General features: G+C 38.9%; 3 protein-coding genes across 5 annotated transcripts in view; 2 read left to right on the top strand and 1 right to left on the bottom strand.

Annotated features, from left to right (window-relative positions):
* LOC115633923 (muscleblind-like protein 1) overlaps nucleotides 1–27,020 on the top strand; it is a 242,529-nt gene that overhangs the window by 52,404 nt on the left and 163,105 nt on the right. The window contains exon 1 of one of the 2 annotated variants that reach the window (XM_030531433.1): nucleotides 15,966–17,255. The exons of the other annotated variant lie outside the window; for it this stretch is intronic. The gene's annotated coding sequence lies outside the window, so the exon portion shown is untranslated. Of the gene's footprint in view, nucleotides 1–15,965; nucleotides 17,256–27,020 lie in introns of those variants that run through there. 2 annotated transcript variants of the gene reach the window in all.
* On the bottom strand, nucleotides 580–1,808 carry LOC115633925. Of its 2 annotated transcripts, none has more exons than XM_030531440.1 (2): nucleotides 1,680–1,808; nucleotides 580–1,619 (listed from the first exon to the last, which is right to left on the bottom strand). In XM_030531440.1, the coding sequence occupies exons 1-2, from the start codon at nucleotides 1,704–1,706 to the stop codon at nucleotides 846–848; spliced, it is 801 nt and encodes a 266-aa protein (XP_030387300.1). In that variant the 5' UTR covers nucleotides 1,707–1,808; the 3' UTR covers nucleotides 580–845. The 2 variants fall into 2 exon arrangements, with proteins under 2 accessions (XP_030387300.1, XP_030387301.1); XM_030531441.1 differs by having other exon boundaries at nucleotides 1,676–1,784.
* Nucleotides 9,526–10,654, top strand: LOC115633926. Its single transcript, XM_030531442.1, has 3 exons — nucleotides 9,526–9,824; nucleotides 9,878–9,994; nucleotides 10,055–10,654. The coding sequence occupies exons 1-3, from the start codon at nucleotides 9,606–9,608 to the stop codon at nucleotides 10,262–10,264; spliced, it is 546 nt and encodes a 181-aa protein (XP_030387302.1). The 5' UTR covers nucleotides 9,526–9,605; the 3' UTR covers nucleotides 10,265–10,654.

Raw genomic sequence — 27,020 nt, 5'->3', positions numbered from 1 at the left:
ATCTCACTTTTTAGAATCCAAATTATACGCATTGTTCAGTTAACTGGTAACTCCTTCTATATGGGAGAATGCTCCGAGTACGACACAGCTAATTGAAAACGATTTTTTATATTAAAAACTATTCTGTTTAAAAATCAGCTCCAAATTACAAACTTAGAATGTTGTCATGCTTTCTAGTAGGGTCGCAGATAGCACCAGTTCCTAGATCAGTTAATGGACTTTCTAACAACCAGTGCAGAATAATATTACTACTCAGTTAAGGGCCGAAATAATTGCTCATTGCTTGGAGGTCAAACTGAATTATTAATATATTCATTAAAGGTCAACCCCTCTGTCCATCTTTACATCTGCCTGGATTTCGGGAAATATACGCTGATTTTTAAATAATTTCAAGCTACATATCATAGGCTTTAAAATACAAATTTAAGTAGAAGTTGCACTGTAGTTTTTGATTTAAATTCTTCAATAGTTTCCGATTTTATTTACTGCTTGGGCATAGTAAATAGGTTTTCAAATTTCAATTATTATCATAGTATAATGCCTCGTTTTACAAGTAGACTACCTGAGAACTATCTCCAGTTAATAAGAATTTGGCCACTCTTTTATTTTTCTCTCCTACATATATATATGATATTTAAATATATAATATATATGAATGAATGGGGCATCATGACTTTTAATCAAATAGACTTCTTCATTTGAACAATTTCTTCATTAATTTTTTACCAGCAATAATGGATTGGCTTCATCAACGGCTGAAATTATTCTTTATTAACGGAAACCATTCGCTGAAGCGCCTTTGTGTGAAATCGCGTCAAATATTAATTGAGCTCGAGCACTAAAATTTAGAAATGGCGTTTCCTGCCCATATGCAATGAGTGGCGTTTGTTGCGGTTGCGTCGCTTGGTACTGGGAAGCATCAGCTTCCGGTGGAAGTCAGCCGCTGCCCTGCGCATTGCATTACGCGGAGGTGGCAAGCACGGTCCGTCTTGGCGTCCACGCAGCATGCGCTCGCGACTGATGTCAGCAATAAAGCTGATGCTCCCTAGTCCGCTGGGCACCATCAGGATCTTATAGAGCTGGCCACTGTGCAGCGTACAAATGCACATGCCAGAGCTCTTCCGCTGACTCATCAGATTGAAATTGTACTCGAGGCGCTCCAGGGCCCTCCGAACAGCCACGTCGAAGACATTTTGCCTTTTTTTCATTGCCCCAGACGAGCGTTTTGTTCTGATGTCGGTCGACATTCTAGCCTTGGCCTTCAGGTGGTTTCCCGGACCTGTTGCAAAAGCATTGGGTCGATGACCCAAAAGACATACCTTACAAGCTGATCGGGTGCATGGATCGGCCACTAGGCCGAAATGGGGGTTCCTGTACATAACATTCGCGGGAGCGGACTCCCCAACCTTCTCTGGAGGCAAGCTACAGATCTGTTTGAGGACACTCTGCTTGATCGCTTTGCGCCGTCCCCGCGACCGCTGTTTCTCCTGCCTGCTTCTCTCCTTGTTCCTGATCAGCTGCTGGCGTTGCTTGATTTGACGCTTTTTTTGCAGCGCTTGGGGTTGAGTTAGTTGCTCCTTGGTTGGCTGTGTGAAGTCGGCTTTCTTATCGTTGACGTGCTTTCGATGCAAACCATGATAGAGGCGGATAGATAGATTGGCTTAAAAGACTCAACTTACGCGCTTCCTGGTACTGTGTGCAGGCATGGTTTTAAAGACAGAAAAGTTAATTTTGGTTGCGAAGAATTTATTTCTATGAACACGGAAAAATGTTATTTTGAATCGTTAAGCATTGGAACCTGTATTGAGACTGAATATTATTAAGCAATGAATATTATTGAAACTAAAGCTGTAGCCTACTGCCAAGCGAATATGTATATCCTGGAGGTATTGCTGAGAGGCCACCAAATATGTCCATAGCCTTAAATACTGATGGCCATATTATATTTGCATGACATTTTTGTAAAATACGAAGAAATACAGGTTTACTATTATATATTATAGAGCTTCATGCAGTTGAACAGCCGGACTAGGCTTATCGACTCTTCTCATTACACAGATCTAGAATAAATGAATCAATCGTCAATCAATCACCTGCTGAGTATTCTTATCTATTGCTAACATGGTGGCACAGTTCCTTATTTATTTGCAGAACCTTTTCTATATAAATCGGACAAGCAATACTTGCACTCCTTCACTCCTTAAAATGTTATTTTGCTTTTAATTCCAATAACTAAATGTAGTGAATAGTGAGAAAAAAAATAGATAATATAAAATGATTCCCACTTGCATTCCAATGCCATTCCTTGGCAACCCACGACCCGCGAAAGTTGTCACTGCACTATGATTAATAATCAACAGCAGCTTATTGATTTTAATTAAAATCCACAGCAGAAGATGAAATTGCCGAGCAATACCCCCTGCGGTCGGTCCTACAGAATCCTATCCTTGTCTTATATAGTACTATATATACACGCTGCTGCAATAGTGCGCGGAACCGGATCCGGATGCGAAGGCGAGCACAGCTTCAATTTCTTTTAATTTAGCCGCAATGACCTGCATCGAAATGCTTTGTATCCATTACGTTGCTTACGGTGCAAATTCCCCGCACCCGCCACCAGTGTGACTCCAATTTTCGCTACCAGTTTCTTTTATTTTCCCCTCTTTTCTTAACTCTGCCAAGTTTCAGTTTCAGTTGCAATTACTTGGCGCACCTGAAGTGGACGACCAAAGGTTACCTAACCGTTCGTTCGTTTGTTTGTTTGTTTGTTTGTTGTGTGAGTATTAGTGTGTGTGTTGGTGTGTGTGTGTTGGTGTGCACCCACAACGGCAGCTAAGGCGTCGGCAGCACACCCGTAAACCGGCTACACACAACATTCCCTCTTTTCTGTTGACTTTGCGCTTTCTATTTACGCTCTGCTCTTGTTTGTTGTATTCCAACTGCAATTATGTGAATTTTTACCGTGCACAGCATAAAACATTTTGCTCCTTCCCTTGCAAATGCACTAGCAATCTATATATAGCAATACTACATACAATACTACATACATACAAGTATATACGTGTACACTACTTACAAACACACATATACGTGCAAGATGGCGTGCAGCAGGGACAAAGTTTTCCAAGCTCAAAGTTAAACAGCGCCCAAAGTAAACTGAGCTGAAAGTCAACTAAACAAAATGCGTTCACCCATCCCCAGACGGAATTACACAAACAGCAGAGGAATCAGAAGTATGCCCTGATTGTGGTATTGATTGTTTGCGACCAAATCGCAATACATCTGTGGTAGAGGCATCGGTTTTGCATTTTTAAAACCTCGCTACGTCCAGCTACAGTATATTTAATCCTTCATCTATACTTAAAAGCAGAAGTTTCAGGATGGATTTTAGAGCGTCATTCAAGTTATTCATTTTTAGAATTCGGCAAACTCTCCGTTTCTGTTTAGCTTCAACAATGCAAGGGGTGTACTTAAAGGATAAAAGGGTTCGCACAGGATCCCCCAAACATATACTGTACTATATATACTCGTACGAGTTGAGCATGACAAAGTATCTCAGGAAGTTGAAGTAGCCAGCATAACCAAATTTGGTATTTCCCTAAGCACTCGACAGATTAAGTTTTGTGTTTTGTTTTCCCAATTGTCACCCTCCCCATCCCCTGCTATAACCGATTTTTCCATAACTCCCTTTATTCTTGGTATTTTTTTTAACTCAAATCTGGCAATTGTCCTCATATAATGTTTTATCAATGTGGGAGAACAAGTTATTATGAAAGCTGCAGCCACAAATGCAATCTCTGCCCATGACTCCACCGGAAGTTAATGTTGTTGTTGTTGCCGCTTCGGCTCAACTCTTAATACTCTGCATAGAAATAAACAGACCCATAAATAAATTTATGCATTTTAAACATGCATATGTCTCTACGTACGTATTATATTTTACATTATTTATTTTATTTTTATTATACTCGAGCACGCCCTTCTTGTTGTCCTTCTTCTTCTTGGGTGACATGTGCAGTGCAACAAGCAGTGTCAAGCAGTGTCGCACACACACACACACACACACACACACACATGGTAAACCTGTTACCACTAACACTGCTTTTTTAAGAGAGTAAATACTCATTTGGAACTGGGGGCCAATTTCCCGACTTTCTCCAAAAAGTGGAAAAAACCGAAGCACCTGAAGTATTATTATTTCTTCTTGTCTTGGTTTGTTATATTTTTTTGAAGCCTAATTGCTTTGAAGATGCCAGTTAAGTTAAATATCTGAAGTATCGTGCTTTTATATATACACGTATGTATATATGTGTGAACATACTATGTTTTGCCATATTGGGAGTGACAGCTAATTGCTCTTGATATTAAATTTGGCTATTAACAACTTGTATTGCTCTGCAGCGACAAAAAGGCCACTCAAAACAAACATTTATTACGACTTCTCAATTGGATATTGCAAAGAGAGATCGTAGATCGAATTTACTTAAAAGTAAAAGCATTGTGAAGTATTGTCAAGTTTTGTAGAAAACCTGTATTTATTTATTTCTGCCAATGATGTCAGTAACTAGACATAGCATGAAGTGTATGAAAAGATATGAAAATACTCGTAATCAAAATGTATGTCGTTTCAGCCAAGTTCTGCTGGATTCGCACGCATCCGACTTTTGTGTACCCTATGCCTGGGTCGGTAACAATTTATTCGATTTAATTGTTTGAGCTTATTAATTACATTTGTCTAAAACTAGAATAAACAAATAATCCAATCGTAGATAAAGGATCTTAATTCGCAACAATAACAACAGCAGAGAGGGCAAGGCATAGCCCAAGTGGCTAGCAGGAATACCATTGTGAGTTCGTTTCCTAGTGTAGACACCGGTTCGAATCACGCGGCAAGTAATAATAGCTTCAAGGGCAATACTGAAATTTCCAGGTTTAAATAAATCCGTCATATAAAAGGAGGCGCCACAATCGGTGATGTAACAAATATGGACGTGACAAATAATTTTTCGTACCGAAATGTGCCAAGTAACTTAAAATATTTAAAAAAAAAGGTACTGGCGACAATTAACTTGATTACCGATTGCATAAAATATAGACCGAAAGGAACGTGGAACTGAACTCTTACAGATTTACAGGAGCCCTAATTCCAAAGTCACCTATCTAGCCGGGAATCCTAATTTCACACATTTTTTAAACCCTAAAACCTCAAACCCAACAAATAGTCGCAGCGCAATTATAATTTGAAGCATCGTTGGTTTTGAAACTTAGTAACAATTAATTTTCTCAAAAGCTGTTCTTTCCAATGGTACTCAGATAAGAAAGTAGCCTGGTTAGTTTGACCTTCAAAAACGAATATAATAAGCTATTATGTTTATAAAAAATACAATCAACTACATGCAAGATATAGCAGCTTTAAGACATAATGGTCCAATCAGGGATCAGGATAGCCTGGACAAATGATCTGCTTACAGGAATAAGAAGACACGACTATAGCGGCTCTTCTTCTTGTAATGCCTCCTTCAGGGCGTTACAAATATCTGATCAAACACAATGTACCCTTTGTAAGGGCATAATGAGCCGAACTTTGTGGCCGGCATACGCGTTTGGCATTGTGACTCAGACCTCAAGTCCTCAAGCCAAAACATCGTGTAATAGCTGCTGGCACACACGCACACAGTAACATGGCGAGTCAAAGAGTCACACACACACACACACCCGGGCCAGAGTTGGCGTATATTTATGCCTTGTTTGGTCAAAAATTCTGATATATTCACGTTTTGGCTTTTTGCCTTGGGGGATTTTTTTCATTTCATTCTACGCTCGGACATTGGCGACCTTTTAGCGAACGTTTTCGCCATTTGCAGCTTTTCGCCTGTAGCGCGACGTACGTCACACAAACACATAAACACACACATAAACACACACAAACACACACAAACACACACAAACACACACAAACACACACAAACACACAGAAACACACAGAAACACACACACATGCAAATAGCTACACACATGCACTTTTCTGGCCACAAAACGTTTTGTCTCTTTTTTTTGCCTTGTATCTTTTGCTGCTCGACTATCCTTCTGTGTCTAAGTGTGTGTGTGTGTGTGTGTGTTTTCCGAGTACTTGGTTATGGTAATCGAATTTCAAATTATTGCCACGAGCACTAGCATGTCTGCCCCGGCATCGAATCTGTCCAGGCACGGCCAGAGCTGTCTTGCTTTCTTTTTTCTATCGCGCCATTTTGTTGCTCCTGTGTGCGAGGCTGCACATGTGTGGGTGTGTGTGTGTGAGTGTGGGTGAGTGCGTGGCAGGCATTTTTATGCTGTTTTTCATTTTTTACGATGTTCTCAGCTTTCGTTTTTGCCGGAAGATGAATTTGTTTTCGGTTTTCGCATTCGGTGCCTCTTCCTCTTTTTATGTTTATGTTTTTTTCCAATTTTTAGGTGTGTACGAGTATGTTTGTGTTGTTGTTGTTGTGTTTGCTAGTGGGCGTGTGTGTATTTTGAGGTCTGTCTGCTCGTCTGCCTTGTTTACATCCTGTTTTTGGCGCGTTTTGAATATTTTTCGGCGCATGTTTTGTCATGCAATAATTTAATTGTCGGATTTTGTAGCTTAAACTTCCGCCGGACCTGTGTGAGTGTGAGTGTGAGTGCGAGTGTCTGTTGAGTGTGTGTGTGTGTGTGTGTCTGTCTGTTTATTATTGTGTGGCTGCTTGTTTGCACATCTATGTATGTGGCATCACCAGCTAGTAAACGCTTTTATTTATGTTTGGCTTTAGTGTCGCCACCAGCTTCCGTTTCTGCACAGAGCACACAGAGAGTCTGCTGACAAATCGCTCCGAATAAATACAAACTCATTTGTTTAGTCAAATATTTGGACAATTTGTTAAAAGTTCTCCAACTTCACTAATTTAGATTTGGTTACAATTACAACAAATTAGCTGCAGCACTCGACAGGGCTCCGAAATAAAAGGAAAAGAAGTAATTGAATCAGAATCAACCCTAAAATGCCAGCGCTCGCCGCCACTATCGATGCACGGTGGTGCGAAAAACAGAAATCGCGTTAAAAATCCACAATCGACGCACAACGATTGTCGAAGTCGTAACAGTCATTAACAGCTATGCCGACTTGTAACAAAGATAATCTGACATAATCAGGATATGCTTTCTTTCAATTCAATTCAAATCAGAAAGCTAAAGTCGCCTTTGTAGGAAACTCATATACTGAGTCCCGAATAGGGTAGGTTCTTTCTCGAGCTCAGAGTTTTAAAAGCTATATTATTAGTCTCTGAGAAAGTTGGCACATAAAACATGATTTGAAAAAATAAAAATTACTGGGATTTTTAAAAATTCTGTAAGAGTGGTCTCATATCTAAAAAATGTCAAACTTATGGCCCAATCTGCAGACCGATTCCACCACATAATAATAATAATAATACAAATTAAAAAATCCCTAAAACAATACACTTCAGATCCTATAGGATATAGCTGCCTCTATCAAATAAAATTCCATCCAATTTGGAAAACTCAGCGATTCTTCAATTCAATTCAATTCTATTCTATTCTATTCTGTTCTATTCTATTCTATTCTATTCTATTCTATTCTATTCTATTCTATTCTATTCTATTCTATTCTATTCTATTCTATTCTATTCTATTCTATTCTATTCTATTCTATTCTATTCTATTCTATTCTATTCTATTCTATTCTATTCTATTCTATTCTATTCTATTCTATTCTATTCTATTCTATTCTATTCTATTCTATTCTATTCTATTCTATTCTATTCTATTCTATTCTATTCTATTCTATTCTATTCTATTCTATTCTATTCTATTCTATTCTATTCTATTCTATTCTATTCTATTCTATTCTATTCTATTCTATTCTATTCTTTATTTCCAAAGACATTTTAATCTGTGTTTGGAGCTGTTTAGAAAAGCAGCTGAATTGAAAATCATTCAAATATAAGAGTTTTAAATATGGCGAGTTTGAAATGTCCAAATAGTCTTGCTTAACCCTTGAAGTCCGTCTTAAAGTTAGTCTGTGGTTCTGAACCACATTGTGGCGAGTTCGTGCATCTATTATTAAGAATTTGTTGCCCATAGTGCTGCGGCGGAAGAGGCCAACGAGAGCGCTTTTCGAGTATTTAGACGCAGTGCCACTTAAACACTCAAATACTTGAATAATCGAACACACAAAGTTGCACCTAAACACACACAAACACACACACACACACACACAGACACACAGACGCACACAGATGCACACCTGGATTGGCTTTGCGCCTCGGCAGCATTTTTAACAAAAAGTTTTGCACACCAACTGCCTGCGGAATCGCGCCAGTGCCAGCGCCCCGCCCCTCCCACACCCCCACCCCAGCACCGTAATCCACCATTTTAATGTAATTCCTGCGCACAGAATGTGAAAACAAACAAACAAATAAATTAGTGTTCAATCAGCGTAATTTCTTCAACTGTACAGATGTCTGACTGGCTGACTGTCTGACTGGCTGGCGGCGTCTGTTTGCTTTTGTCTTGGCTTATGCGCGCAGAGTAACTTTCTTAATGGTTTCAATTGCATTCGCTTGAGGCAGGACATGCGGAGTGGGGAGCCGATGCGCCCCCGCCACCCCCTCCGCCACTCCTCTGCTAAGTAGCCGACAGTTAGTTGCAAGTAATTAAAGCAACGGGGGAAGACAAGCGAACGAGCGAAGGAACACATTTTCGGTAATTTGGTTAATTTGAATTCGAATGCATTTCGACTCGCAGTGGGGGGAAAGAGCTTGAGTCAAAGTTTACATTCATTGTATTCGTTGCGACGATACGCTATCATTGTCCCTGGGATCTGTGCTTGAAGAATAGTGTTGCCTTAGAGTTGTTGTTGCTATAATTCCCGAACTCTACTTACAACTGACTTTATAAAGGAACTACAAGTATATAGACTTTAGTGCGCAACTATATTTATATAATAATTTCTGTATCTGTTAATGCACAAATTGCGATTATTACGAGAGCAAGTTCATAATATTGTTATATTAGTTATGTGTATTTTATTCTCTAAAGTATCGCTTTGGTAGTTTCAAATGCGTCACATAAGACATTGCTCAAAATATAGCTCCTTTTCCCAAACAACCGCTGTGCCTAACTGGACGAATAAATCAGTGAAACGTTCGTCAGAACAGCATGTCTGTTTTCAAAATAGATCCAATATAGATATACCAATATTGGAACTTACTTCCTCGTCGTATAAAGGATGCGGCGGTAGTTTCCTCCCTTGCCAAGTCATCTTCATCTATGTAGTTACCCCCAAGTGTCTGGTGCCCCAGTACAAGCATTATTAAGAGAGCTACGATGCCTACAATGGTGAGAGAAAGATAACGCCTCGTATACACAGTGTGTTGGTGCGGAAGGTGGAAGAAGTAAGACTCTGCTTCCACGTCCGGCGAATAGATTCCTCCTCCCACTCTCCCTTCTGCCATGAGCCATCGCTATATTGTTAAAACGATTAAAACAATGTAAATATTTCATTTGTGCGGAATAAATACTCAAGGTATTGAGGATCAAGCAAACAGTGCCAGGGCAGTCATAATATACTTATGCTAGGAATCCCATTGTTGGGACATATTTTTGGAAACTTTGCTTGGATCGAGAACACAATGGAGAAGAAAACACAAATCAACTTTGGCGGTGAGGAACGCAAGGGAAACAGTGAAAAGGACGAAGATAAGGATGTCTTGAAATTTAATGCAACTGTCGCGCATATTTCAAGGAATATGTCCAAAGGCAACTGGACCTATTTGTGCAAACATCCGGAAGTATGTTAAGTACTTAAAACTCGGAAAGTACTCTAGAGTCCCCCATTTTACAGATACGCGCCATAACTCGCGTCATTTTAATGGAGGTCATCAAAACGCGCCCCAATAACATCTATAGACTCGCAGCCTCGTTGTTCCATTACGAAAATATTAAGAGAACGGCGGAAAAGGTGATTCTTCTGACTGTTTTGTAATTGTTTTAGAAGCACATTCATGAGCTCGATTTTCAGATCAACAAGCAATTGAAGTGGGTTAACGAGCAGTTGAAGGGCGGCGCTTGGGTCCCGGCGGACGGGGAGATGTTGTTTACGGATAGCAGCGAGGAAGCGCTGTCGCTCTCTGTAGCCGACGATAAATGCCCTCAGGGAGCTTTCAAGAGCATGTGCGACGTCGAGTCGGAGCCAAAGATTTGTCCCGAAAACTTCAAGCCGAGCTGCTGAAGGCATGCCGCTCTACATTCGAGTTTTTTGGAAAATGGCTTCAAAAGGCACTTACAATCACTATCCCCCGAAATATTCAAATGCAAAATTTAAAATAATTGTATCGTGAAGTGGACTGATGTTAAAAGGCAATATCAAACGTCCCTCTTAGTTAGGAACAAGTGGTCAAATCTTTCTTGTCTTGTGGAAAAGAATGAGCCCTAGAGGTGGAGAAATAGAGTCGGCGATAGTTTTTGGAAAGACGTCGGTGGTGCCATCGATAGTTTTTGAAAGTATGTTGATTTAAACAAATATGTAATAGCGTTTTCAATAAATTAACAACAACAAAATTATATAAAAGCAGGTAAAATTTAAAAAATTTCATAAAATTTAATAATAATTTAATTTATATGCCATGAGTTCTTAATTAATAAGACGAGCCCTCCTCCCAGAAACAATTTGCTTTTCGACAGCTTTTTTCATCGTTTAAAATTAAGAATAAAATTATGCAATCAAAATCTTGATCTGAAAACGAGATGTAACACAATTTGTAAGCCAAAGAAATTTTATTTTTTTTATCTCTGTAAAAGTAAAGCTCAATAATTAATATAATTTATCTTTTTTTACTCAAGGAACATTTTAGAAATATAGTATTTAAATAATTGCGAAATGATTGCGGCAATCAAGGGTTTCCGCTATCTCTGTTCAGATCATCGAGCTTATACTGCCTCCTTATATAAAACAAGTTACAATTATTATGAATAATAAACTTTAAATATAAAATATAAATATAATATAAATTAAATATAAATTGAACACCTGCATTTATTTGAATTCTCTATTGGTTATTGCACAAAGCATTTGTTTTTATAGATGTCTTCATTTTCAATTATTTATTCTTAACAAATATTTGTGTTGTGCTCACATAACCAGCACTAGAAGAGCGGACTCTTAAAAAAAAACTGGTAACAGTTTTAGCATTGAGCGCCACTGAGTTAAACGAGTGCTTTCAAAAGTGCTCAAGAGAAATGCCACCCGTTTGCGTTGGACTCAGGCTCAGATTCGAATTGGAAAATGTAATTCTACGGCTATGTGCAGCGATCGTGCTCTTAACAGTTCTCTGATAAGAAGAAGAAGAAGAAGCTGTGCAATTGTCTGCCATCTGGGCAGCGGCAGCGGCAGCAGCAGCAGCAGCGGCGCAACAACTGCTGAGTCAGAAGGCGGCACTGTGGACCCTGACGACGACGTCATCGCAAACGGCAACAGCATTGCGATTTGAATGCGTTTCGTCTGGGCAGTCGGGCTGATTCTAAACTGGTTCCTGAACTTGCGGATCTAGTAAGCGTACGTGACATTATAATTTTTGTTGTTGCCTGCAATGCTGGCGTTTATTTGTTTTATTTATGCGAAGCTTTTGTTTCGGTTTCTCATTCTCTCTCACTGCCCCATGCATCATGCAGTCGTCAACAAAGGCCGATGCCGGTCTCATCCAGTGCGTGCGATCGACCGATCGAACGAACGAACGAATGATCGATCGGCGTCGGCGTCGGCGAAGTCGATCCGAGACTTCGTCATCAACGCTGTGCTTGTGAGTACTTGTGCCATTATTATAGCATTGCCTCTAATTTGATTTGTAAATTAGCAACGAGCTAATGAAAGCGGCGGGGCTTTTCGGCAAAAGGCGTAGCCGCTCTCCTCCTCTCCGCGCGAAGAGAACACATACAAGTATCACTCTACTGGTTCCTTTTTTCTTCTTTTTGGCCGACCAATCCCTTGAGGCAAGCTCTCAGCCGTCGCAGCTTCTGCGACCTCCTTTTCTTTTCCTTTTTTTTCTTGCTGCTCGCGCTTAAAAGCCAACACACCCTGAAGCCTTGAACACGTTCTCGGAACAGGCGCAAAAGGTGCAGAGGAAACGAGAGCTAAACCCGTTTCAGTGGCTGCCTGGCCGGTCAAGCTTCAAGCGATCTACACGTACCTTTGTAGTCGTACGTCCACAGCATCCAGTGCGGCTGGAAACTTTGCTTTTTACTCCAACTTTAACTTTGGTTTTGTATGCCAGTCAGGCAGAAAACCAGACCGCCACCGCCACCAGCTGAGAGCCCGCAGTAGCAACTACAACTACAACAGTAGTGGGGGCAGCAGCAACAGCAACAGCAGCGGCAGCGGCAGCGGCGCATGCGCAACTTTTGATTTTGCCTGAAACCGGTTCTCGATACACAGCCAGCCGTACGAGTCGCTGCCGTCGCCAGCGGAGTCTGTGTATCTTTATTTGTAAATGTATCTGTATCTGTATCTTCAACACACTGACCCCTTCCGGCCCACAATGGGCTGCCTGGCACAGCTACCAACAAAACTTTCATTTACATCTTGGGCTTGGGATGCGAATCTGGAGCAAGATTTTGTACGCCCGACAAATCCATACACAAAGCCTATGAAATACTCGTCAAAAATCGGTTAGAATTAATGAATTAATTATCAAACTTACGAGCATTATGCCTCAGAGGGTGGTTTGTTTAACTTCAGCAATTCCTTATGAGAGATAAGATTAAAGAGGGAATTAACTACTCTCACAAATATATACATACATATGTACTCGAAATGTTTGTTAAAATGTTTATTTATTTCTATTAAAAAAGAAATGCAAAATTAACTTGTCTTCCGTAATTGATAGTACTTTTAATTTAAATTGGTTTATATAGCTTTGAACATTCAGAAGGGTTTATAGCACAAAAATATCTGAAGCCTCCTCTCTACATTAGGACTAAGCGTGTACTGCAGGGCTTCGATAATTAGCACTATCTGCTGAGCCTGAATACTATGAATAATGTCTCTCTTGGGGAATTCTTTCAATCCTAATACTGAGCACTAAATGCCAGAAGTAAACTTTCATACTTTTCCAAGTAGATTTTGTTCTAATTTGCTGCCAGGAGGGAGAGTCTCGTCGGAAGTTTTTTTTAAATTCCCGTTAGCACTGGAATTGTATATTTCCTGCTTTTTCAAGGAGGAGTAGCTGCTTAACTGCTTAATATTTAGCTTTAGCTGTTAGCCAGTTTTGTTTTAGCGCAAGAATTGAGTAATTCTTTAAAGGTCAATAAAGTCGATACATGTATGTATGTATTTGTTCCATCAAATAGGATACGAATTTTCTAATATTTACGTATTACTATGAAGATGAATTTATCTGGAGATTGAGAACTGTTCTTCTTTAAGCAGTTAAGCAGCTATTCAGCCTTTCGTAAAGTCCCAAATAAAGTGTTTCGGCTCGCTTTCGAAGTGTTTTCGTCGTTGCAGAAACTAGGCTCCAACAAACACGAACTTCTATGTCTCTGTCGGCTGTCTGAGGCCCACTAGAGCTGCCTACACAGGCACACATGGATATGGCTTGGTATGTGTGTATATACTTATGAATGTATGTGTGTGTGTGTGTGTGTGAGTATGCATTGGTATGTGTGTTTGTCCATGATATTGTCTGCCCGATGCTTTGAATTGAATTGAATTGAATTTTTTCAAATTTTCTACTCCACCTTATTCATGGCGTGCAGTCGAAGTTTTCAGTTTGTTGTATAGCGTGTGCCTCCGAATGAATTTTGCACACACATATGCATGCATACATACATGCATAGATAAATACGCATACGTATGTATGTATGTATGTATAGATTGCTTTAAGAGTGTGTGCATTGAATGCCAACGTTGGCGGCAAGTTCAGCAGAGAGCGCACTATGCCCTAAATGAGTGGATAAAAACCTTTCACTTGGCTCAGTTTTTGCCTCAGCCTTTGTCTCAGTCTCAGTCTTTGTCTCAGCCTTTGTCTCAGCCTCAATTCAAAGTGACTTCATCGACCGCACAGGCGGCCGCCCTCCCACTTCACTGCTCAATGGCCCATACAGTTTCAACTTCAATTCTAATTTGAAATCGTTTAAAAATAACTCACACACGCACACACACACATACACTTTACACTCTCAAGCTCACGGCACGCTGCATGCCAACACTTCTAATAATAATATGACCATAACGAGCAACTACAACAACAACAACAACAACAGCAATAATAACACAAAACAAAGCATTGCGGAGGCGTTCCGATCTTTCTCTTTACTTTTTGCTTTCACACAGCTGTCGTCACTGTCGCTGCTCTCGCGTGTTATGTATGTACGTTTGTGTGCGTGCGTGTGTGTGTGTGTGTATGCGTCGATCGACTTGAGTTGTGTTCTTGCTTCGGGCGCTTTAATTTGTTGTTGTTTTTCAATAATTTACATTCACTTTTAATACACACATGCATACATTCATATATAAAAAAAAAATATGCTCAGAACTAGTAGATAAGTCGATACGCACACATGCATGCGTTTGTATGTAATTTTTTATGACTTGTCCCCCACCCCCCAAAACAGCTCTCTGTGGGGGTGTTAACATTCTGTTATTCGGGCGCTGCCAAAATGTAAACTAAAAACGAATTTATGTCACAGAATTGTCAAACTAGTTGCGGCATATCATGCATTATGTTTATACTATATATAAGGACGTAACCAAACACACACCGACACACTTAAAATTTCATTTTGGCTATTTTGGGCTTCACATAAAAAAGTTGTTGTTGCTGCTGCTGCTTCTAAGAATACCAACGGAATATTCTGTAAATGCATTTCAGCGTCCGCCTTTCGAAATATTGAGCGATTCTTGAATTTATTTTGAAGGTGACTTTCAAGACACCGTGCCTGCCACGATGAAAGCTGGTTGGTAAATAGCTTTGCAGACATACAATTATTTATTTAGCTGGCATTGTTGTTTTTTTTTTTTTTTTTTCATGAGAATCGAGTAATTAATTTTTTCGTTCCTCTATTTAGATTGATGTATGAATGTTTCACTCTAAAAAGCAAAACAAACCCCTGGATATTTTCCTTGGTCAAATATTTAGGGATTGTTTTAGCTTCGATCGCCAGTTGTAAAAAAGTTTCAGACTCTGCAGTGCAATTTGTCTCCGCCTCATCAATGAGTGGGCATGGGCTGTGTGGCACAGAAGGATCCGTAGGCGAACAACTGCACCTCTACAAGAGCAGATACATATAACTTATACTGGTTGGTACATACAGACAGGCGCATAACAATAATTTGATCTGAGTTTAATTTTGTCATTAATTAAAACTGGCCATATGATACTTTTTGGGTGCCTCAAAGGACAATTTAAGTCTGCATGTGTGTCTTCAAATATAGCACAAAAGTCCCTTATATGTATATTAAATGCACCCAAATGTGTACTTGTTTTACGAATATAATGAGCGATCACTTAGCCGCCACTTAACCCCAACCTCGGGCTGCCCCACAATGTGGCAGCCCACCACAACACAATGACCAAACAAAATAAGAAAGGAAAATTCACTCAAAACAAGCATGCAGCATAAGAGAACGGCCCGAGTGCGCTCTTAAAAGCCAAAGCACTGGCGTACTGTGGCGTCGCTCTCCTTTGCGTGCGTTCGATAAGAAAACAACTCCAGCAGCTGTCGCCAAAACAGGCAAATCCAATAAGAGAATAACAGCAAGAGAGTAAAGAGTCAGCCAAAGAGTGAGTGAGTGGCGCGTGAGCGAGAGTTTATGCCTACTGTTGTTGTTGCGTCGTCGTCGGCTGTGCGCTGCTGCTTGCTTGGAATTTTTGTGCCGTTGCCGCCGTGTCAAAATTTTCGAATTCGGAAATCAGTTTGTTTGCGAGCGCCGTTGTGCAGAGTTGCCTTGTCCGCTGCCCTGCTTAAGAAGTGTTAAGCAAAATACCAAAATCAGAGTCTAAGCAGAAATTGCCACAGAAAACTGCAAGCAAAGCAGAAAGCAGCAGCAGCCGCACACACCAAGTAATAAGCAAAATTGAAAACGCAATTAAATGTTTAATGCTCGTCGTCATCGTGTCCCAAAGAGTGTGTGTGAAACTTTTTTAATAACTTATTAAATTATGCAACACTGCGTCTTACAAAATCATACGCACTTTTCCAACAATAACAACTGCATCAACTAAAATAAAACGTCAACGCGCGTCTCTTAAATAATCGACAACATCAGCCAACAGCCGACCAGTCAACAGTAAGCTGCTGCGGCCAAACAAAACAAATTATTTAAACAAAATTGTTGCTGTTGTTGTTTTGATTATCAAATCATCGAAGCAACGAAGCAGCAGCCACCCAGCCAGCCACGCATTTGTTGTCATCTCGTGTATCGGCGTGTGTCCGTGTGCCGCGTGAGTGTGTGTTTGTGTGCTTATTGTGACCGTGTCTGCGAATGTGTCACATTTTTCTACAGCAAGATAAAACAAGAAATACAAAGTCGGAGTGAAGAGAATTGTTGTCTTTGGTTCTGTTCTATTCTGTCCGCGCAAATTACCAAATACCGCGCATCGAATGCTCTTTTCTGTTTTATGTTTTACCGGCATTTCAGTGACGTCACGCCGTGCTCTACAATAATAACAACTAGAAGAACAACACCAACAACAAGAGCGAATTAATGCAGCAGACGCCGCCTACGCCTACGTTAAAGCCATAAAGTCAATTCGCTCGCGTCGCAGTCGCACTCACAGTCGCAGTCGCAGTAACAGTCGTCGTCATCGCCAGCGTCGTCAGCGTCAGCGCCATCGCCGGCGTCAACATCGCAACAACGCCAGCTTTTTCGTCTTCGGCTCAGCTGCTGAGCGAGCGCGTGTTTTTTTTTCTTCTGATATTTTGTGCTTGAAAACAAATTCGAAAATACATTTTTATTCACAATAGAAAAAGAAAAGAAACCCACAACAATTTTAACTACAACAACAGCAACATCGAAGCGTTACTGAGCTGTTTTGTGTCTCACAATCAGCTATAATTCGTGTCCGTGTCCGTGTGCGTGTGTGTGTTAGTACGTTGCGCGTGTTTTTGTGCTTAACACTTAGCAGCCGAATCAACAACAAGAGCTAAACGCAATAGCAGCTTCAGATACAAGAACCGCATCAACTACAAGAACAACGCCAGGCGCCTCATCAGCTGTGGAGCACAAGGTGTTTATCTTTAAGGGTTTTCCAACTGTTTTTTCCACACACACACACTTAAAAACACACATACATACATACGTATATAAACATCTATTTTGTTTATTTTGGTTTCGAACTCCACTTGGGTATCTGTTCGAGTTTGAGTTAATTTTTATGTTTTTTACATTTCGCTGTTTACAAGTATATCTATTTGCCTGTTTTCGAGTTGCCAGTATCGGTGCATTTGAAGATCGAGCCGATATTGTAAAGATCTAGGAAGTTATTCTTTCAAATTTAAGCAAATTGTTTCGAGACATATATATAAATTAAATATAATACAGGGTGATGCATTTGGGAGTAGTTTAAAGTTACAGAAAGTATAGATTTGAGTGATCAAAAATGGAACTGCTATATACATATATGTGTATTATTTATATCATATTGCACAATACTTATTGAATAACTTCATCGTTTCCAGTCCTAAAAATGTTTTTTCTACAAGTATACTCGTTTAGACAAAAACAATATAACGTGTTTGCGAAATTAACTAAGCGGTAATTAAATGCTTTTCGCGAATGACACTCAATTTTTATTATATAAGGCAGCCCGACAAGCTCTCAGATATATCTGAGTGGTTGTATTCATAAATCAAGTAGCAATCGACCTGTTCTGCCACTTAAATCCGCTGTAAGCATCCATTTATTTATTTATTTTTACCGATAAACTGCATCGAAACGGCGAGTTTATTATTTAAGGTAGAAGCCGAACTGATCTGCCATTAATTGCATTTTTGAAATTTTATGCCTGTTGGCTCTGAATTAGAATTATTCTGATTGTTCTTCAGAATAGTTCCAATAACTTGACTTGTATGGATAATTTTTAATAGCAATGGTATTCCATATGCCAAATATTGGATATAAGGTTGCAGTCAGACAGCATTCGCTACCGCTTCATTCATTTTGAAAACGTAGAAACAGTGCTATTAAGTCATCAATTTCAAGACTAACTCGTCAGTTCTTCGTTATTATTCCGTTGTATTCAAACGTTCGAAGTCGATAAGTTGTTCCTTTTAACAACACACATCTATTTAATTGCTTTCAAAACTTTCCAAAAAGCTTTTTTTTATTTTATTAAGGGCGTTTTTTTTTTTTTTTTATTTCCGGTCAGCCTAGTCTATTTGTGTACTAAAAAGTATTTGATTAATAATATGAGTCATGGTGAATATGTGGAGCCGCCTACTCGTCGGTAAACAACATCGAACTATTTATTTATGTTGGATCGAAAAAGGAAAATAAAACATTATAAAATTTGAAAACGAACTGCGAGTGTTAGCTTTAGGTGCTCATCGAATCGAAATTGTGTTTACCGACTCGACCATATACGATAAATATCTCTGAAAGGAGTCCTTTGTATATTCCCTATCTTTAACTCAGAAAAATATATTCGTTGCCATAAAATAACAACTTATAAACCTTTTCTATTAATAAGATACGTTTTTCCGAAATCTGTTAAAAAACAGTATAGCCCCAATTACAAGTTCTTAGAAAATGATTTTCTTAAATTTACAAAAACGGCATTTCATTCTTGACAAATTTTATGAGATTGGATTTTGCTAGATTTTAGTGCGATATCTTTAAAAAATGTATATATTGAAAGATTTACAATATTTTCCATAGCTTAATTCTGATTTTAGGAACTATTTTTAGAATTTCCAGTACAAGACAGTTTTCTCATAAAAAGAAACATTCTAGAAAGTAGTACTTGTAGTGACAAAGCCATTTTCCAAATGTAAGCGCAATTTTTTCCAAGTGTATTCGTATTACCAGTAGATGTAAAAGGTCTTCCATTTACCAATTTTGGTAATTAATATATCGTTCGAGGCCTAATTTGCAGGCGACTCTACGAATTACAAGTAGTCTTGAGATGTATGTTTTGACAAGCATGGAGAAAAGTGTAGGTGAACTTTCTGGTTATCTGAAATTACAAGTATGTTTCAAAATGTTACTTAGAATTCTTAGCTTAGTTCCCTCTCCTTAATGCCAACCACCACCTGTGCTATTAGCTCTTCAAGAGTCTCTAAACTTGGTACAAACACCCACACTCCTCCACTCGCTGGCTCGCTTTAAATGCTACTCAACGTTTTAAATTTAATGCAAATGTTGGTTGGTTTTTTTTTTGTTGTGGCAGGAGAAAAAAGAATTAAATTGAAGCCTACCTACAAATGTATTCCATTTTTATTTTTCGCTCTCACTGCTGGGCACGAGATTGTAGCGCTAGATATTGTGCATTATTGTAGTTGCTGTTGTTGTTGTTGTTGTTGCTGTTTTTTGCGCGTGGCGTTATTTCATGAAAAGTCACGTTTTTTTGTCGTTCTGGTGTTGTTGTTTTTCTTCTAAATTATATTTTATTTTTCATTCGCGCCGCCTCAGTTGTTGGTGTTGTTGTCTCGGTCTCGAGTAGCGCAGCTTCGAGTCGTAAACATGAAATTTATGTGTATTTCGAGTTGTACTTCTTCGGGTCCCATTTGCCATTAATTTGGTGTTTCTTTTGGAGCGCTTCACCGTCGCAAACACTTATTAAATTGTATTTTAATTTTTATGATTTGTGCGCGCTGCTGACTTGAAAATAAATATTCAATTAGCGTCTGTTATGGAGGGCAGAAGTGTGGGCCCAGCAGCTTGCTGGCTTCGCCTTCAGAAATAACTAACAAATGTGTCAAAATTTAATAAATGAACCAAAAGCAGAAAGCTCGCTCGGAAAATGCCAAATGGACGGACTGTCTCTGTCTGTCTGTCTGTCTGTCTGAGAAGTCCGCGTGAACGATTTAAGCAAAAACCGCTTACCCAACACATCGAAACACAACACAACTCATCGAAATAGTCGAACTCATATGCTTGTGAGGGACAAAGAAGCGGACTTTTCGGCATGACTAATCGATTCGATTTTTCGCCAAAAGTCATGCCAAAACAAAAATATGTACGAGTATATAATACTACTGGCCCGACTCTCGCTCTTTGGGTCGCCATAGTCGGTAATACTGCAACAACAACAACAACAACAACGGCAACAACTTCACTTTTGCTTTTGAAGGCACTTTACAGTTTGCTTTTGAACGCTGCCCTCAATGCTCTCGGTACGTTTTGCCTTTCGATTTTTGTTTTCATTTATTTTGTTCGCACACAAAAGTTACGAGTCATTGGGAAATTGTTGGTAAGCTCGGCAAAGTGTTGATGAATGTTGCGCTGCCAGAGATGTCAGAGGTCAGACAAAGCGTTCGCTGATTTCATTCAAAATTACGTGCACATCTACGAGTATATAGAGGCCTGTCAGTACGATTTGACAGTTAAAAAGCAGCCTCACAGACAGGGAAGTGAAGTGCAACCACCTAATGTATGCGGAATGTTTAAAAAAAAAAACGTTTGAGACTAGATTGAATGGGAAATATTCGAAAAACTTATTGCTAGAAGGGAAGCAAATTGGTATAGGCCTTTAAGAGATTCTGTCCAAGCATTGCCTACCTAATCTGACTTAGACTTGATATACCCAAAAACTCATTCCTTTTTTGTTGATTTCATCACGAATTTTCTTTATCAATTTCTCAAAAAGGGTAGCTCTGCCTGGCTGAAAACCTTGATGTTTACAATATTTCTAAATTGGTTTCCTTTGTTTATAAAGTTTTTATACGCATTTAAACCAATTTTGTAATAAAGCTGAACCCACTTTGACTGCACATGTTAGTCCTTAATGTTGTCGGGTATTGGAGACCACTTTGGATTGTGATTTATAGCCCGAAAGAGCATTTTCTTGCCTCCTCTACGGTTCTGGCTTCTGGTTCCAAAATATCATTTTTTATTGATTTGTTTTTGTTTTGAGAATAAGAGAGACCTGGGAATGGGAAAATCACAAATACTGCCCTAAACTGATCACAATTCGCATTAATGCTGTTAAGCTGGACGTGATTAATTAAAATAAATACAATTTGCAAGCTGTTGGAAGCATAAAATATTCTTTTTTGAATAGAACCAATAAATGTAACTAATACATTTTAAATTTTGTATTTTAATAACTCTCCTAAACCGAATAGGTCGGAACTCATTCTCTAAAATCGAATTATGTATATTTTAGAATATTCCAAATAAGTCCAATATTGCAGACTTTGGATCTGTTTAATTTCGTTGGCCGTTTACACAAATTTGTTTTGTTTTTTTTTTTTCGGACTTAGTTTGGTTTTGAATATAAACATTTCGTTTCCTTCAGCACAATTTTTCGTTTTTCTGTGAGTGTGCTTCTTCTTTCGCGTCTTCAATTTGGATATATGCTTTTTGATATTTTGAAACATGTGCGCACGTTTCTAAAAATATCAAAGTTTTGCCTCTCCGTCTGCTATTCAAAAAGGCAAAAACGAAAGCAGCCGCGACGCTGGCGACGGCAGACAACTTGAAAAGAAAAATGTATAACGAATCTCTTTTGTATACGTACGTACGTATGTATGTATGTATGTGTGGGGATATATGTACTATATATGTACATCTGTACATACGTGTGGTATGTATGTGGCAGCGAGGTGTTGCTGTGTGCGTAACACGCTCTTATTTGGTGCAAGTTCGTAGCAGGGTGTTTCAGGTTCCCCAAAATTCCCAAAACACAGTACGCAGAACATATGTATGTATGTATGTATGTATATATGTATGTATGTATGTATGTATGTATGTATGTATGTATGTATGTATGTATGTATGTATGTCAGGTGAAAATTTTTTTTAATTATTCTCACATATTCTCTCTTTTTGACAATTAGAAAAGAAATAGTTTTTATTATTATCAGAGACTGCTAATATTGATTATTTTGTTATTTTTAAACGAAAAATCATTCATTTATAGTAACTTTGAGAAAGCGGGTACTTTATAGATATTCTTTTTAAAGGTTATCTATCCATTTTCATCATGATTTATATTTTTTTAATTTTTATTCATTCACTAAGAATTTAATAATTATATATTAATGTAAAAGGTTCGCCTTGACTCACTGATTAACATAAATTTTGTCCTTAATCTTTACGAAAAAGTTAAACTTACAGGTTGAGTTTTATTTTTGATCAAAAAAATAAAACTCAAAGCATAATCATTATTTTATAAGTTTTATTTTATTGTTCAAAAATAATAATTATTGGTTAATTTTTAAAAAAAACACTCAAAAATAATTATTACATTTTTAGAAAATGAAAAAAAATTCAAAATCAATCATTTTTTTGTATTATTAATAATTAATGCAGTTTTTGTGCACCACAAATGATTTTGATAAATATATATATTTTGTTCACGATAACCAAACATTCCAATTCAAAATCATATTTATTTCAATTCAAAGAGTGTGCTCTAAACGCATTCTTCATTCAAAAGTTATAGCACCCTAATGTTATTCTAAAAACGCCAAAAATATAACACAAATCCATGAAGTGGCAAAAATATCTGCTGTTGCAACATGTTTGCATATACTTGTATATGCATATAACTATCTCTTTTGGATCTGCAGCTGCTGCCGAAAAGGCGGGCTGTTTTCCGCCCCCCCCATATCTCCCAACCCATGGCATTTTTGGAAACTGCAAGCACAAAAATAGAAAAATAGGTAGTCGTGCATCAAATTTTGTGCTCATTTTTGGTGTGCGGTGCGGTGCTGTTCTTTTTTGTTTTTGTTTTTGTTTTTGTATTCATTTGTATCGCAACAGCTGCTCATCTGCATAAGCAGCACTGCCGACCCCGGCTCCATGCTCAATTGATATCAATTGAAAATGAAATTGATTGTTTAACCTTTTCCCAGCAAAGCGCAAGACCAAGTCACCCAGCTGGAGTGGCTTGGGTGTGGTGCGGGTGGTGCCGTTGTTGCCGGTGGTAGAGGGAGACTCGCTGGCTGGTTGACTGGCAGGCTGGTGATGCGCTCGCTCGCTCGCTTACACAAATTAGTTCAAAGATTAATTTGATTTCATTGCTGTTTTTGTTGTTGTTGTTGTTGTTCATCTTCTTCTGCTTCTGCTATTCGAACGCACTTGAGAAGTTTTCTTTTAATTATTTCTGTGGCATTCACTGCCAAAAACGTGTATATGGGTGTCTGTGTCTGTGTTTGTGTGTGTATTTCAAATTTCTATTTATAAATATCAACAAAATTATTTGCATATGGGAAATTTGTTGTTGTTGTTGTTGTTAGTGTCAAAACGCAAAGTCGAGCGAAATTAATTAAGCAAAAATGTATTTAACGAAATTGTTCGTTTTCAGCTTTTGCGCCACATTTCACAAACGTACATCTGTATGTGTACGTGTGTGTGCATGTGTATGGGTGTGTATGTGTGCCTTTTAAGATAAGCAAAAGTTTAAAATCATACTTTCATGTACATACAATACAAACTACATAATATACACTCACTCACATAGGCATACATACTTGTATGCCAATACTTATGTTTCAAAAGGCAGCGCTACACGCTCTCGCTCGCTCTCCTTCTCTCTCTCGCTCTCTCGCTCTTTCTCGTTCTTTTCTCGTTCTACTCAGACGCGGGCATTTATGAATTTCAGTTTTTAATTTTGGGCGCGATTTGATTTTGTGACCGTGTCTTTCTGTCTGTCTGTCTGTCTGTCTGTCTGTCTGTCTGTCTGTCTGTATATTGCCGTGTGCTCTCATAGATCTCTGGGTCTGACGTAATTGGTCGAGTAGCGTGTAAGCGATTTGATTTGTTTGGCTGCTTGAACTTAAGTATTTATTTGGCATTTATGTGGAAGTCCGACCGTAATGGATTTTGAAATCAAATTTTATTTCAATGCCCCACAATGTTCGCCTGGATATTTACAAAAGACATGAGTTGCACTTATCTGTCCTCGCATAATTATTCAACGAATCCAGTTTAATAAAAATACCAGCTATTTATGGATTGAATGCACAACTTACAAGTAGTAAAATTTCTTTCTTTTGGGAAGTATATATAGCATATATCAGTATATATCAGGCTTAAGCAATTTCTTCTCAAAAAGTAAACTGTTGACATGGAAATGAGAAAATTCCAGCATTGTGGAATAACCCCATAGCGAGTAGGTATTATGTATTCCACAACAAAAACGCCTAGTAATATTATGAAAAGTATTGAGATCGGTTTGTAAGAATCGCGTATTTACTACAGAATTAGCAGTTAAAAACTGACTGTTCCGTGCTGTAACGACTTTATCTCTCTCCTCAAACGAAGGTTTGCTGACCATTCACTCTTTCTGTTCCTTCAATCGCTCGCCCTGTCTCTAAGATGAAAATTACATAAACATATATGAGTTCGTTATCTTTTTAAGCGTATATTCCAATTATGAACTCAAAAAGAAAAAAAATACTTGCTTGTCAGGTAACTGGATACTGGGCAGCTTCCGCACTTCCCACCATTTCAAGCAACCTCCAATGTGACACATTCTGTGCAACCGAAACGGGAAACTTATATCATATAACCAAACGGAGGTTTTGGTCTTTACAGCAGCGTGAAAAATCGTGCTTTAAATTTTAAATTGCCATAATTTTGTAGATGCCTGCCACTTTCCAAAAAATGTCCAAATCTGTCAAACCAAACCGCTCGCGTCGCCGCCACCAATGGCAACTAATAGCTGTCAACGAAATCAGTCAACGACGCGGATCGCTTTGACAAATGCACAATTCGGTCTACAAGTCTAAAAGTTTTGGCCAAGAAGTTGTTGTAGTTGCTCTTAGCGTTGCACCCACGCCAAATGAAATGAAATGAAATGAAATGAGAAATTAATTATGCACGGCAACAAATGACAGTAACAATTAATTGTGCACGGCGAGTTAAGCAAAATGTGGATGTTTCTCATGCGTTGAACTCTTGAGCATATAGTCGGAGCCAAAGATCGCCCACACACACACACACACACACACCTTAGCAGACGTCTTTAAATGTCACGAAGAATGACATAAGCTCGAGATACGCATGAGACGCATGAGGTGGTGTCGTCTTTAGGCCCGAACTGGCCAAGCGCGTCTCAAAACGCGTCTAGTTCGAGAGCAATCTCTGGGACTTGTTTCATTTATGATGTCTGCCTTTTGTGATTTATGGTAGAGCGTATAATATGGACTGCTACGGCAATTATAAGCTTTTACAACTACCTTTAAAAGGACACTTCTGTTGCTAGTTAGTGGATTGTTTTATATTATTTATTTAGTTAGTTATTTAGTTAGAAGAAAAGTCATGATAGATTAGATAACTTTTAGTAGTATCATATAACTTTTTCAAAACAATTTCTTACGTATAAAAATAAATATTAGAAATATAATGCTGCTAGATAATTTTCTAACACCGCTTAGAGCTTCCAAATGGAGTCTCTTGAGACTTGTAAGCAGATATTTGTGCTGCTAGTAGATACTTCATATAGTTCGTCAAACCTAAATCGGCGCTTAGTTAGAATTCTTTAGAGCAACTTACTGTTTTAAGATTGCGTTTTGGAAACACTAGTAGTTCGAATGAAACATTTTTTAGCAGTTCTTTGATTTGCTGACAATCTCTCTGCACTGCCACAGTTTAGTTCGAAAGTGGCAAAGACTTGTTGTGCAGAATGTAGGGTATTTGGTCATATTGCTCCCTTCTCTCTATCCGTCATGTCATGCCAATATCATTTATATGGCTTTAGCTCTTTGTCGTGCCTGTGCAAAGTTACAAAATTTGCCCACCGTCTGCCAGTCCACGATAGTTGCAATTGTACTTGTATGTAGCTTATCAAAAGTTTGAAATAAGTATATGCAGCCATATAAGCTAAGCTACGCCCTGCCTCGATATAGAGTACACACATGTGCATACAAATATGAACACATAATTAAACATTTATACGTTATGGATGTGTGTATTCGTTTCTGTACTGTTTGACTTTTATCTAATCGCATTTATTGATAGCAGCGGTCGCGAGCAACCACTGCACCACACCACACCGCACCACACCCCCTTCGCCCAAGCCCCCCTCCCCCACCACTCCACAAGCAAAACTTGATGCGCGTTTGCTTTCACGGGCTTCGGCACTTACTTTTCATTTCTGTTGTTGTTTTTGTGTTTTCCCTTCCAGCTTTTTGCGTTTTCTTTCACTTTTTCTTGAATTTGTTTTTGAGCGCATCGTTAAATATGTGTGTCAGGCTTATGCAGCGCTATTTTTAGGGGTGGTCTTGCGCCCGGTTGCCAGCTTATGTTGCAGCATAAAGTTGCATCGATGCGGTTACTGACCGAACCGAACCCAACCGAACCGAACGCCTTCCCATTTGCTAAGGCTTCACCTTCAAGTGTTGCGTAAATTTCAGTGCATTAAGTTGTCGCAGTCGACGTCGGTATGGATGCCGGCGGCTGTTGTTGTTGTTGTTGTTGCTGTGAACACTCTAATGTTCGTACGGGTTTTAAAATAAAAACTTTAATGCCCTGCCTGTGGGTTAGTTTTGCATGGAACAGTGAGTCACTATAGGGCTTGGGCACGTACTGCGATATGAGGCACGCATTCTTATTCGTATAGCACTTGTATGTTGATGACTGGGTTACCATGGGACTGGCAAGTACTCAGAATTCCGGACCATTTAGAGAAGAAAGCCGTTTTCCAACAAAGTGTGATTTTTGTTCTAGGTACGAGTACACCTAGAGCACTTTGTCAGCACATATGCCTTATAATTAGCGGGATCTGTGACAAGTCAAAATGCCAAGTAGTGGTTTCCCCAGCAGTTTACGGTTGAGCAGATCTTGGCTGAGAGTCATGCAGGCAGAAGGACAGACAGCCTCGTTT

Source organism: Scaptodrosophila lebanonensis, unplaced genomic scaffold, assembly GCF_003285725.1.
Source record: "Scaptodrosophila lebanonensis strain 11010-0011.00,11010-0021.00 unplaced genomic scaffold, SlebRS2 tig00000001-arrow-pilon, whole genome shotgun sequence".
In the NCBI taxonomy this organism is placed as follows: domain Eukaryota; kingdom Metazoa; phylum Arthropoda; class Insecta; order Diptera; family Drosophilidae; genus Scaptodrosophila; species Scaptodrosophila lebanonensis.
This window is presented reverse-complemented; position numbering and strand designations above follow the sequence as displayed.